Source organism: Erigeron canadensis, unplaced genomic scaffold, assembly GCF_010389155.1.
Source record: "Erigeron canadensis isolate Cc75 unplaced genomic scaffold, C_canadensis_v1 Conyza_canadensis_unscaffolded:239, whole genome shotgun sequence".
NCBI lineage: Eukaryota > Viridiplantae > Streptophyta > Magnoliopsida > Asterales > Asteraceae > Erigeron > Erigeron canadensis.
The window spans coordinates 1-13629 of record NW_025215646.1 but is presented as its reverse complement, the minus strand read 5'-3'; the positions used below and the strand labels follow the sequence as shown (position 1 = coordinate 13629).

The following is a 13629-nucleotide window of genomic DNA, read 5'->3' as shown; positions in this document are numbered from 1 at the left end:
AGTATCCTTCAATTTATTCTATATTTATCTAAAATAACTATAATACCCTTTCTCTCTCTTCAAATCTCAACCAATCATTTTTTTCCTCCCTACTCCAAAAGTCATTTATTCCTCTAATTCATTCAAATCTTTTATCTCAAATCATACAACTTACGATAAATTATAAAAGTTATATGGGTGTTTTTAAAATTCATCTCTTTTCAACAGAGAGGTGTTCGATTTACTTTCGACGAATTTTTAAATCCGAGAGCGAAGCCCGTACAGCTAAGGGTGAAGCCGTCAGGTAGATTACCCCATTACTGCACCCCCGCCATTACATCCCACTTCGCCATCACCGACATTACCGCCGCAACGCGCGGGTACTTTTTTCTCGTTTATATATTGTACATATGAAATATATAAAGTTAGAAGTTTCTATTAATTTTTAGACAAATCACACATTAGGTTGAAGGGTTATAATCTAGCTATCCTTACTTCCTATTGAGAATATACGAGAGAAGTACCTGCGCATTGCGGCGGTGAGATAGTGGGAGTGATAGCTCATAGAGTGTAATAGCCAAATGCTTAGTCGTATGGGCTCCGCCTTTGGATTTAAAAAATCGTCGGAAGTATATCGATGACATGTCTAATGAAAGAACACCCATATAATTTATAATTATGGATATACGATTTTTGAGATAAAGATTTTGAATGAATTGAGGAATCAAATGAGTCCATGTGGAGGAGAGATAAACAAAATGAGTAGTTGAGATTTGAGTAAAGAGATAAAATGAATTGTTGAAAAGTTGAAAAAATTCAACGGTCCAAATGGTTTAGTTACCGGGGAAAATACCTGATATGACATTGGATGTAGTGGATAATTAAAATTACTCTAATGATCAGCTTTATGCTTATTGGATTTGGAAGTTATATTAAGCACTAATATATACGGAAATGTTAGGTAAAGCATGCAGTACCTATCTTATAGTAAGAAGGGATTATGTAATATTTACGGGGTTATTATGTTTATCAATTTCAAAGGTTTAATCAGTAATTTTTTTTTAATGTGACAGCACCTAAGCTTAGGTAAAATTTGCAATACGGATATTTTTCAAAATAATTATCATTCTGGGAGGTGATATTAACCATCTTTTTTATTTAATTTACCATGTTATTAAGTACTTGATACGTGATTTTGATAAATAAAAAAAGTAAAATACCATATCATCTATATCTATATTTCTATACTATTATATAATAATAAAAATTATATCCTCATGTTGAAAGTTTAGAAAAAATAGGACATGCGAATTGACCAAACTACCCTAATGAATTAAATAACTACAAACCTTAAAATTAATCACACCATTAGTCCATTATATTATAAAATATTCTATTAACCTTTTAAATCAACACAACTACATCAATTACCTACACCATTCGACGTTGTCACCATCATCACCATCCGTTACCGTCATCACACCTCCGTCATCGTTGTGGCATTGTACAGGTACCATGTTCGTTTTCCATTTTATATATTTAGAGATTTTTCAAAAAGTCAACAACGTCTTTTATGGTCAAATGCCATAATATTTTCATATATCGAGGGTAAAACAGATGCCTCAGTTACTCGCATATAATCACTAGGATTTATTCGGCTGTGCAATGCACACCCACCAAAAGCTAGTATTACGTAAGTTAACGAAGGTTTATAAAGGTAAAACGATGTTAGTTTTTAAAGCCCATCTTCAGCGTGAAGCTAAAAGTAACATAAATATTGGGACAAGTTACATACAATAGTGATATAAGCTAAATAGAAACATCCTTTACTGAAAAAACATATCATCAGCAGAGTTATATACAAGCGTTTTCATCACAAGCATCAAGTTCCATGGTGCTCGAAAGCTACATGGCTTTGTTACAAAGTCTAGATGATGCAACTATATTATGACTACAAGTCTAAGCCTTTAGCCCATAAGAAGGGTCATAGATTGTACAGAAAAGGGAAAGGCTAAGGCTAGCTTCAAAAGATAAAACATCAAAAGGAAAGGGTAAGGCTAGTTTCAAAAGGGAAAACATAAGAAGCTGCTTCGAAAAGTGTCAGTCTTATGTGCAAAAGCTAGTAGCTTCTTGGGCTGGTTTGAGAAGAGAATCTTAGTGGAGTGTTTTCAAAAGGTGATTCTCATATTCCTGTAGGTATGTTCCAGAAGCTACATATGGATTTAAGTTTTTTGGTTTTGGTTGGGCTCTCATCCATAGCCTGAGCGCCAGTTTCCTTCCTTATAGAGGCACGAGTCGGGATTGTAGTAGCCACTTGAGCACCTATCTCTTTCTTTATGGCAACAAGGGTTGGGGTTGGATCTGTCACACGAAACTCTAGTTCTTTTTTTTTAAAAGCAAATGTCGAAACCGCATCTTTAATTGGACTTTCATTCTTTGTGAAAACATGGCTACCATGAGGTTGGTTTATAGTAGGTGTTTCAGTGAGAACCTGGTCATCAGAGAATGTAAGTTTTTTTCCACAGGCTTTGAAATGAGTTCTGAGTCAATTTCTTCAAGGATTAGTTTTGTAGATGGGGTAAATAGTTGTTCTTTTCCCTTTGCTGAAAGTGGGGTACTAACATCTACCATGGTTTCAGAAGCATGCTCCTCTTGTTGCAGGGCTGTGTCAATGAGCCTGCAACATCTAAAGCAGGGACAGAAGAATGTTCTTCCGTACATTGGGCTGCTATGTTAAGCCGAGGTATCACTTCACCAAGTCTGTAAGCCTTGATAACATTCATTTTCAATTGACTCTGACCATGGAATGTTGTTTCATATGAGCGTATAAAGGCAACAATCGTATGTTTCTCATTTGACATAGCAATGTCACCATGAAGGTCAATACTCTGTAATAAAGATGTACCAGTATTAAAGAATATGAATAAACATTCAAATATCAGTTAGTTTTACGTATCCGTTTAGATACGAACATATGAATTTAAGCAGATGTGTGTTAGAAGAAGATTTAGTTTGTATATGTAAACACAAATATTTCATATACAAGTTTATTAGTTTGCTAAAAGTATATGAATATGAGCATGTGTGTATGTATGTTCGTCAAATGAAGTAGTAAGTTAGGCTTACATTTTCCTCAGCTTCTTTCAGTTCCGTTGCAGTGAATGGCATGAGTTTTTCAGCATCAGGTGTGCATACAAGTGCAGAAAGACTTCCAGTTCCATCATCTATCTCAATTGTAATTCTAGACCTATCCGATGCATTAACAGGACATGGTTATGGGGGACAAAACATTTAAAAATGAGTATCCAAATTTGTAGGATATTAGAAAGAAAAATGGACTTACAGTGCTTGAATATGGGTTTCTATCTTACATGATGGACACGTAACCACCCAAGTAAGATCAGCATCTAGTGCCTTTTGACAATTACCGCAAGCTGTATACCATGGGCTTCTTTCTTGCTTTGGAAGTCTGGTTTTCCCCATAACCCAAGCTGTCTTTATCTATTATTTTTTTTAATATTTGAAAAAATAAGATTGTATGGTTTAGTTTAGAATATACACCATGTGTTATTAAACAAGTGAGTTCTTTACAATGGTCGCTTACTTTTTGAAGGAGGAAACCGCTGTAGCAATTGGGATTATAGCATCATGTTTTGGATAAGGAAGGAGTATGTCAGTATTGGTGTAACTTTTAAGGGCAAGGAGTTGTTGAAGTTCTTGTTTGTGGGTGTTGTACCTTACATTAAAACATGTACATATTTAAGAGCATTATTTAAGCGTAACTGCAAGGAGTGATTAAAAAAATTCTGAGTTTCTAATAAGGTACCATTCATGCATCTGTAAGGCATGTGTTACTGGAGGGTTAATCATGAAGCCAAAGATGATCTAGTGGTCAATGAGAGGCCTGTATGCTAATTATTTTAGGTGGTGGAAGAAAACAGGTAGTTGTTATACAGTACTTAAATGCATAGGTATCCATTTACCGTAAAAAGTTGTCACTTTTAGGCGCAATCCAAAGATCATTGGGCCGGTCTCGATTATGCCAGAAAGTGTTTGCCCTTCGTTATCATCAAACGTATTCCATAAAGTCAGTAGCAAAAGCATCTTGCTACATTAAAATAATGGACGGTTAGGTACATAGCATGGAATACCGATGTAAGTGGTTAAGGCATCTTACTCTTCATCGACGATGACAATATCCCTTGTAGTAACATTCGGCGATCCTTGCTCTTTACTGGGAAAGCATTGCAGAACTATACCCCGAACATCTAAATGTAGAACATAAATAGGTTGAAGTGTTGTACTAATTAAGTAGGTAAATAAAATGCAAATTGGGTTAGAAGAAAGAGAAATTACTATGGAGGGTGTCCGTGTCAGCATATTTGTGTAGATCAGTGAACTTCGTAAAGTTAAATTCACAATTCAGTGTCATTGGGATAGGATCAACTAATTCCTCAATAAGAGTTTTGTTGTTCAAAACCCAAGAGCATGGGTATGAGCTGATACGGTATTTTTGATCATTGCTAACAACTGCAGCATTTGAGATATAGTATCTCTTATATTGTGCTAATAGGTTTGCCAAAAGACGTACGTTGTTGCCATATATAAGTGCAGTCAACTTGGTTCCCTACAATTAGTAGCAAATGCTAAACATGTCTGCAACAAGTGAGGCGATTCTTAAGAATATGAGAGAGACATAAGAAAGTTACCTCATAATCTACCAAGACTAATCTCCTAAACTCATTTTCTGACTGGCTCACTTGCACATGGCCATGTTCCAATACTTGTACAAGCACTGTCCAAGGTTTTTAGGGTTAAGGTTAATGTCTAGCACATTTGAGATCCGTCTTGTCATTTTTCCTGTATTTGGACATTTACTTATGAGGAGAATTCATAAAATTAACAAATTAAGGAAAGAATAGATAATGTTTGTAAATTGCAAATAGTAATAATAATTCCAACACAGATACTTTATTGTTAAATGAATAAAACCAAGCAACCCTTCTTGAACAATTTAGAGCAACACTAAAGAGAATTTGAGAAAATTGTAACAGATCTATGTTACTTTTACCAACTGATGATAGTGAATAAAATATTTAAAATAGAGATTGCAATAAGGTAACAACAGTAAGGAGAAGGAAAAAGAGAGACCTTTTTTTGTTGTAAATCTGATAGGTGGTTTATTGTTTGAGATGGTTGAATTTGCGTTCTTATGAAGGCAAAAAGTAGAACATATCCCATATAATCAGGGCATCAGTACTTTTAAAGAGATTGTGTACACATAACTTATAGGATTGTGTGGGATTGTTTACATTTGGGTATGGGTAAGAGGGGTTGTGCAGGGTGAGGGGGTATGGGTAAGGGTTGTTTTGCAGGGCAAGGGGTTCTCCATAGTTGTTAGGAATGTAAAACATTACCAATGTAATATAAAGATCTTAGCAAAAGATCTATGTCATTAAGAGTAATATTGGGAGTGGCTGGATGAAGAAATTAGTATGTTTTTTTAAAATAGTATTTTACTATGACACCTCCGTTTGTCAAACATGTTGATAGGTAACACCAAATAAGTTTTAATTTTCTTTTTCACCCTTTTATCTTTATACATATATATATATATACACACAAGTAATAAAGCAAATCAAAATAAATAAGTTGTCATAACAAACCATGGAATAAGTGCATAACCTTATGCATTATGTTGATCTTTAGACAACATAATTCACTTTAACAATTCTTGTGTTTTAAACTGCATCATTTAATGGGATCACATATCTTGTTAGAGATGTGCAACATGATCATCAAAAGCATACAAATACAAAACATGAGCTGACCTAAAGTGCAACATGTAAAGTAAAATATAAGTAGTTGTTTGGTTCAGTAGTACAGATTGCTAAGTCTGGTAACTTGGAAATCACAAATATATATACCAAATACAATTACGTAACTGGATCTTGGAGCTTGTATGACACGGTGCAGCGCATCTAAACAAAATAAGAGTTTAGTTTCTTGAAGATGTTAAGGTACGTCCAGCTCTGTTAAGTTTGAGAGAGAAAGAAGGCAGCCTTTGCACTTAGGCCCTTGAAACCTGGATGAAAGGTTCTTACGCTAACAAATGGCCAGTCGTCATAGGCTTTTTGAACTGTTGCTCGAAAGTAAATCAGGCACGTTCATGGGTGCCGCAAAAGCTACGCCACAAAGAAAGCGAGTCAATGAAAACAGACTGAAAGAGCAGAAACTGTTATGAACAGATAGTACTCACGTTTATGTAAGGCGCAACAATGACGAACAGGTGCGTTTTCCAAAAGCTATGAAAGTAATACGTGACCAGCATTAAGTGGCAGACCACCTGAGAAGGTGTCCAGACACTTTAGGTTGAATTAGAAATTTACATATAAGATTTACTTTCTAATGGCACAGGACAAATAAAATAGCATGGAAGATATATACTTACCAATATCGTCAGTGATTTGGAGAACTTCTTTATACACAATGTTCTTTGTTTCTCTAACGTTGGGAGCATCAAAGAGAGGTGGCCTAATCAGCACTTTTGCATATTCTGTTGTCCTTGCCCGTGAAAGTGCAACATAAAGTTGCCCGTGAGAAAAGACAGGTTCTTTTAGGTAAACGCCAACAAAATCAAGGGTTTGGCCTTGTGCTTTGTTGATAGTCATTGCAAAGCATAACCTGATTGGGAACTGAATCCTTTTGAATGGAACAGTATAATCCTCATCAGTTGGAGGAAAGGTATTCTATGTATAAAAACTTCTTTGCCAGCAAAGTTTCAAAAGCAATCTCAGCATGTATGACGTTGCTTCTCAAATCTCTGCATATTAATCTAGTCCCATTGCATAATCCTTCAGTAGGGTTCAAGTTTCTTAACAGAATGATAGGCGAGTTTGGTTTCAAAAAAAGCCTATGAGGTGGCATACCATTTGGTGTAAGCGAATGCAAAAAGTCCTCATACTGAGTTTGGTCATTTGGATCTATCGTCTCATCAAAGCTTGCATATTCCGTTAGCTCACCTGGGAATTTTTGTATCAAGAGGTCATTAATCTCATCAACAAATATATTTTTGGTTGTTAGTATGGCACGATTTAAAGCACATGAGCCACTAAAGGTCTGAATATTTGGGTAGACAGATTCAATGAGGGCATCTAAGGAGGCAGTTTCTGAATGTCTGTCAATGAGCATGGAGGCAGGAATGTTGATTAGGTCATTTTCATCCGTGGGTTGGGTTCCGTTGCCAATTTTGAGCAGAAACTCGCTGAAAGCAGGGTCTAACAAAGCTCTCATGTTCTCTTCCAAACGTAATATGTGAAGTGATGGCCATAATGGAGATTTAGTTAGACATGCAGCAATAGTTTCCGCCTTAGTACCCTTGCGCACCACGGGTAGTGTCTGTCTAAAATCTCCACCAAGCACGACAACCTTACCCCCAAAAAGTTCCTTTGAATCCATGAGATCTTGCAAAAGATCATCTAAAGCCTCGATAGCGGTCCTTTTGGCCATTGGGGCCTCATCCCATATGATCAGCTTAGAGCCTTTAATTAGAGTTGTCAAAGAACTTTGTTTGCTAACTCTACAGGTTCCTCCTTCGACTAAGTCAAGTGGGATTTTGAATCTTGAATGAGCCGTCCTACCCCCAGGGAGTATTGACGCTGCTATGCCTGAAGTGGCGGTTGCCAGCGCTATATGTGTTTCTGATCTAATCTTTGCTAATAAAGCCCTATACATATACGTTTTTCCCGTACCACCAGGGCCATCAACAAAGAAAGCACCACCTTCATTTGAATGTACTCTCCCAATTATTATATCGAAGGCTATTTTTTGCTTTTCATTGAGTTTTATTATTGTATCAAGATCTTCCTGCGAGACTATAATACCTTGTTCAGCTCTAATTTCTCTTGTCAAATCTTGAAGGTCAGCATATGAGTATGCTTGTGGTGCCAGATCAAATTCATGAATGTTTCTGCCCATGGACTGTAAAAATCCATTGACCTGTAACAACGCCTGCTTTGTAGCTTCTCTATGTGTCATCTGGTTAAATCTTAATAGGTCTTCCACCATTAAATCTTCATAAGCTAACCACAGGGCTTGAGGGTTGTTGGGGCATGAATAAACCAGAAGGGTGGCAAAAAGGCGTCTGAGTTCATAGGGCAAGTGGAAAGTAGAGGCCTCTTGTAAACATAATTGCTGGCTATTATCATCTACCAAATAGCCACGTAACAAGCATGCTTCCCTAAAAGTGGTGGTCTGATGGGCATTAAACATTTTTAAATCACTGAAGGACTTAGGACAACAGACTTTTGACAATAGTATTCTCAAGTAATACCTTTCACCTTCAGTTGGATGAGCTGCTACTATTCGGCCTACAGAATCCCCTAGGTCTCTATGTTTCCAAAATCTGTCCCCTTGCAGCCAAACAAAATGATCTGGGAACTCAGAGTAGGTCAAGTCCAAGTCTTGGGCCAACTTGTCAGTTCTATTCATAAAAAAAATTCAGTAAGCATAGTCTTTCTCTGGACTGGATTATTCAACACATTTTTCAGCTTTTTTTTTTTTTTAAAAGTCAATGGCTGATAATTCTCTAAATGCAGCTGCAAATGTATAACAGCAGGTTTTATCTCACTCATTGCGAACCTGTAGAACCTCCATGTTGCTTCTGGAGCCGAAACCCATCTCCCTGACTGATATTGGTCTATTTCATCTATCAGCGTGGAATCATTATTCGATGACACAGCAAAACTTATTCTATCACAACCTTTACATATGTACTTATATATATTTGACTGCCTTTATTGTCGAGCATATTTCTACGTTGATATGACAATCAAACTTTGCTAGCAAGTAGGGATTGTATGGTATCACCCATCGGTTATCAAGTGTAGCTTTCCTAACTTTGACTGTCACCCCATTTTTTCGCCTCCGGTAGATCGGGTATGCATCAGATGTTTGAGTGGTCTCATTAGAATAAGGCCTCGGGTATGAGTTTTTGCAAGTACCATTCTTTTTCATACAAACATTATCAACGTTCAGTATACCACACGGGCCATGAAGCATGTGCTTGACAACCATTTTATACAAGTGAGGGTTATCCTTCTCATTTGGTATTTCTGTCGACACAATCTCATCATATTCTTCTGGCCTATACATCTTGCAGTGAGGTTTCAATATAATGAGAAAATGTGCGTGTGGAAGACCTCTCTTTTGAAATTCTATAACATAAGTGTAGGCTGCTACTTCACCGAATATATGTTTCTTAAAGAGGTCTTCTTTCAGCAGTTCAAGCCTTGCATGGAAAGCTCTTACCACCAGATCTGCTCGATTCTGTGATTCTTCTTGCGGTATCAAAAGGTCTTTGATTTCTGGCCAATTTGGGTTACATGTCATTGTCAAAAATATATCGGGTTTTCCAAATTTTTGCACTAATGTCATGGCGTCTATGTATTTCTGACGCATGTTTCTTGGCCCCCCAATAAAGCTAGATGGAAGGATTATTCGTTGGCCAACCTTTGAACCTTGGGTCTCACCTGCTGCTACTGCATCCACTACTCCTTGCAGATATTCTTTTCTAATTTCTTGTTGTTGTGTTCTGTAAAAGTCTAATCTTTGTGTTTCAAGTTTGACGTAGTTGTCAACTACATACTGTTGGAGGAGTCTACCAAACTGTAAGAGACACGATCTGTCATACTTCCTAATTTGGAGCTTGTAGCAATAATACTCTCTCATAGAGACATAATCTGCATCATTTTGGGCCAAGACTGGCCAAAAGAAAGAGAGTGTGAATTTACCATTATGGCAGATAGGGTGACCCAAAAACAGTAGACATTAAAGGGTATTTGGCTTACCATCTTGTTCGTTGCACAACAAAGCCTCAACACTTTGAGCATTTTGGGGAGAAATAAGGGTTGCAGAACTAACATTTGTTCCGCCTCGCCTTTTTTTTGTTTCTGGCCTTTTTTAAGGATTCTCTGGTGCCAACCAAGTTCGCCAAACGGGAACATTAAAGGATACTGTAACGGGTCATCACAACCGTAATAATAATGTATTCTTCTAGAATGGTTGTTGTGCGTTTTAACTTCAATGTTCCTATGACCATGGTCCCCATCTTCTCCACCATCTATCCAAAGTGCTGCAACCTGTGAGACTTCTGGTTTATTGTACACTCTTTGATCTTGTGATGGAAGTGTTTTAAGGATTATCTGGTAGTTCTCCAAATGAGGGACGTTTTTAAGTGTTCGAAAGAAACAAGCATAAGGGTTTTGCAGAAGCACTTCCATGCATATGCCAATTGCTGGTTCAGATAGCCTTTCACAAGATGCTAGACGATTTTGCATTTCATGTTCAGTGTCATGGAAATAAAGCTGGAGGTTTTTGGCACCATCGTCACCGGGATGCAAATCATTTATGAAATGGTAAACTTGACCTTGCACCCTAAATGTGTAAATGCCCTTGTTCCTCTTGGCAAGGGTGGTATCTGACTTTACGCCCAAAGAAGTAAAAGCAAATAGGTTGTTATATGTCCTAATGCATGTTCTAAATGCCTTTGCTTCTTCTGATGGTGATGTCAAAAGTTGCTTCAGGATGGCTGGGAGTTCGTTGTTAGCCAAAACAACACGACCATTTGAGCAACAAAAATTCTTCGTTTCAGAGTAAAATTTAGCCGCACCACAGTGTGCACAATCTTTCATTCTAGGCAACGATTCGCTCATTAAAGGAATGAATTGCAACAGGTTTCTTCCGGTTTCCGGGGTGCGGCCTGCCACCATGTAGTAAAAGCGACACCCATTCAGATGGTGAATAGAAAGGGAAAAAAATTTTGAATGGAGGGGAAATTCCCAAACAAACCTTTCCTCTTTGTTCTTGGGTTTTTGGCCTATTACTGGTAGATGTTGATGCTTGTGTATCTGTTAGGCATATAGATCGTCATTACCAAGTAGCGATTAATGAGCGTGCCAAGGTTTACATAATATCTAACAAACCTTTTGTGCGAGTTAAGATAATTGGAGACTCATGAAAAGGCTAACATGGCGTGAAGAACCATTGGTTGCAGCCAATGTATCAGATTCCTTGGGAGGTGTTTTTTTTCTTTGGTTTGCCCTTTTTGTTTTCCATCTCAAGATAGACTGTCTCCTATAATTGCTCGTATTCATGAGTTTCATATCATGGGTCATTATAGGTGCTATAAATGCAAATTTCGGGGGAGCCCGAGTTTGCACGTCCTCCCCGTGGTTAACATGACTATTGCATTGAAATAGGCTATCATTAAAAGCTTGGTCAAACATGTTGTTGCGAACCTGGTCAGGTTGAGTTTGTTTTCTTTTTCGTTTCATATTTAGTCCGGTAAATTGGGGGTTTAAAACGACAATTTCCTTGGAAAGAAAAACAAGTAAAAGGCAAATATATAGGTTGAACGATAGTCGATTCTAACAGGATTGTCACAGTAACGTATAAAGCACTAAAGTATATAGGGAAAAAACGTACCTTAGAGCATGAAAAGCGAGGCGTTAAGTTAACTAAATCTCATATCCATTTGAAAGCCAGTTCATTAATCCTACATTTTTTGAAAAAAGCAACGAAAAAGAGGTTTCATGTATAAGATTGATGTTAGTTGGAATTTAGAGAAAGTTATTGTGTGCAAGTATATATATGATGGACTGATGGATTATAGGTTGTTAATTTGCTTGTCTCCTACTGCCCTTGTTTTCATTTCTTTAAGAGTCTCTTACCATTTTAGCTCATTTGGCCAATTTCCAGGAGTTCATATTAGAAAACACATCAAGAGGAAACCTCAAACATATGTAACAAAGTAGTAACTTAATTCTGATACACCTAACCTGAATATTGACTTTTATCTAAGTACAGATTGTATTATAACAAAGCAAGATATAATTTAACAAAACAAATTTCAAATGTCAATCGATCAATCAACTAATAAATATCTCAACAACCTAAACTATACTTAACCCATAATTAATATTTTTTTTTTAAAAAAAGAGAAACAAACCTGAAACCACCCGATTGAGCATGGGCAATGATTATTATTATTGTATTCATCAGAAACGGAGGAAAAAGAGGTGTCACCACCAGTTGAGGCAAACGACCCGGAGCCCCCATGACTATCTAATACCCGGTACGACATCGGCGTGGGGGAGTCCGACGCATGAGGCAACAGATGACCACCCCGACCAAATCCAAAACCCAAAAACCCGGATGTTTACCCAAAACTTCTAACAAATGAACGTGGGGCTGAAACGCATCATCTAAGTTACTTGTATTATTATTATTGATCTCTGTTGCTGGTTTATTTTTATGCCCATCAAGTAGTTTTTTTATTATTATTTGTTTTTTAAAAAAAGGGAAGACAAAAAGATGATATATGAAGGAGGGTTGTCAAGGTTTATAATTGGAGGTAGATATATTTTCTATTCATGAAAGAGAAAGGTTAAGTAAGAATGAAGGAATGAAAGAGAAGAGAAAAGAAGTAGCAGGTAAAAGGGAAAAACGTATGCAAGTGGGGAAAACAGTGCCTATCATTTGAAGCCACGTGGCAATTTTTTCAAGAAGGTTACAGTAAATAAAGGGTTCTTTATATAATATAGGTAGATATAGTATTGTTTACTTGTTTTCTTCCAAAATAACAAAGATAAAAAAAAACCTCATTATTTTATCATAAACTATAATCCTTTGAAATGTATATATTTGAACCATTTGAATTTTAAAATATCAAAAATTCTATACACAATCAAAACAATTAATCACTAACAAACTTGGTTTATCAAAAATACATCTAAACGACTTAATTAATATTTATCTCTTAACCTTTAAAAAAAATTATAATAACTCATATCTTTATACACTATTCATCGTCATCAACACCACCAAACTGCTGTCGTTATAACGATCATCGTCGTTACGCACGGACATTCGTATATATTTTTCTATAATTCTATCCATTTTGCAAATCGTTAACACATTTTAATGTTCGTGTCATTAACATGTATGAAAATCTTACCTTGCTGAAAAAAAATGTAGTAAAAAAATCTCTATAAGGAAAAATAAAATGAAGTTAGGTAATTTAGCCCTTTACATTTTTCAAAATACACAGATTGAAAATAAATTCATAACCCCTATACAAAATCTCCACCATTTCCCCAAACTGAATTTCATTAAAAAAAAAAAACTGAAGCAAAATGTCGAGTTTACTCACCCGCAATCTAAGCAAGCTATGGACCGGAATCTCAAAACCCAGCAGCAGCAGCAGCAGCAGCCATATCCATGGTGGTAGTAGGTGGAGGAGGTCGTACTCTATGATACCGATGGTGATTGAACACTCGTCACGTGGGAACGAGCTTACGACATATTCTCAAGGCTACTGAAAGAGAGAATCATATGTGTGAATGGAGAAATTGATGATTATACCGCACACGTTGTTGTTGCTCAGCTGCTTTATCTTGAATCTGAAAACCCTTCTAAACCCATTCATATGTACATCAATTCCCCTGGTGGTGCTGTTACTGCAGGTTTTCATTTCTTTCTTTCTCTTTTTCCATCCTTTTATTTTTTATTTTATTACATTGTGGCTAAAACAAAGCAAAACAGAATAATAGAGAATCCCTTTTATGGGCTATTGTCAGCAAGGCTGGTTTT

General features: G+C 36.6%; 1 protein-coding gene across 1 annotated transcript; it reads right to left on the bottom strand.

Moving 5' to 3' along the window:
• Positions 1 to 6708: 6708 nt before the first annotated feature.
• Positions 6709 to 10748, bottom strand: LOC122584379. Its single transcript, XM_043756563.1, has 4 exons — positions 9962 to 10748; positions 8816 to 9740; positions 8620 to 8730; positions 6709 to 8461 (listed from the first exon to the last, which is right to left on the bottom strand). The coding sequence occupies exons 1-4, from the start codon at positions 10746 to 10748 to the stop codon at positions 6709 to 6711; spliced, it is 3576 nt and encodes a 1191-aa protein (XP_043612498.1).
• Positions 10749 to 13629: the final 2881 nt, after the last annotated feature.

Bases quoted from the DNA above. Each gene is read 5' to 3' on its own strand.
- LOC122584379 (XM_043756563.1), bottom strand. From the start codon at position 10,748: ATGGTGGCAGGCCGCACCCCGGAAACCGGAAGAAACCTGTTGCAATTC. The intron at 8,731-8,815 runs GTTTGATTGTCA...AGGTTGTGATAG, and splicing joins AATCCCTACTTGCTAGCAAA to AATAAGTTTTGCTGTGTCAT. The intron at 8,462-8,619 runs GTTCGCAATGAG...TTTTATGAATAG, and splicing joins GCAACATGGAGGTTCTACAG to AACTGACAAGTTGGCCCAAG.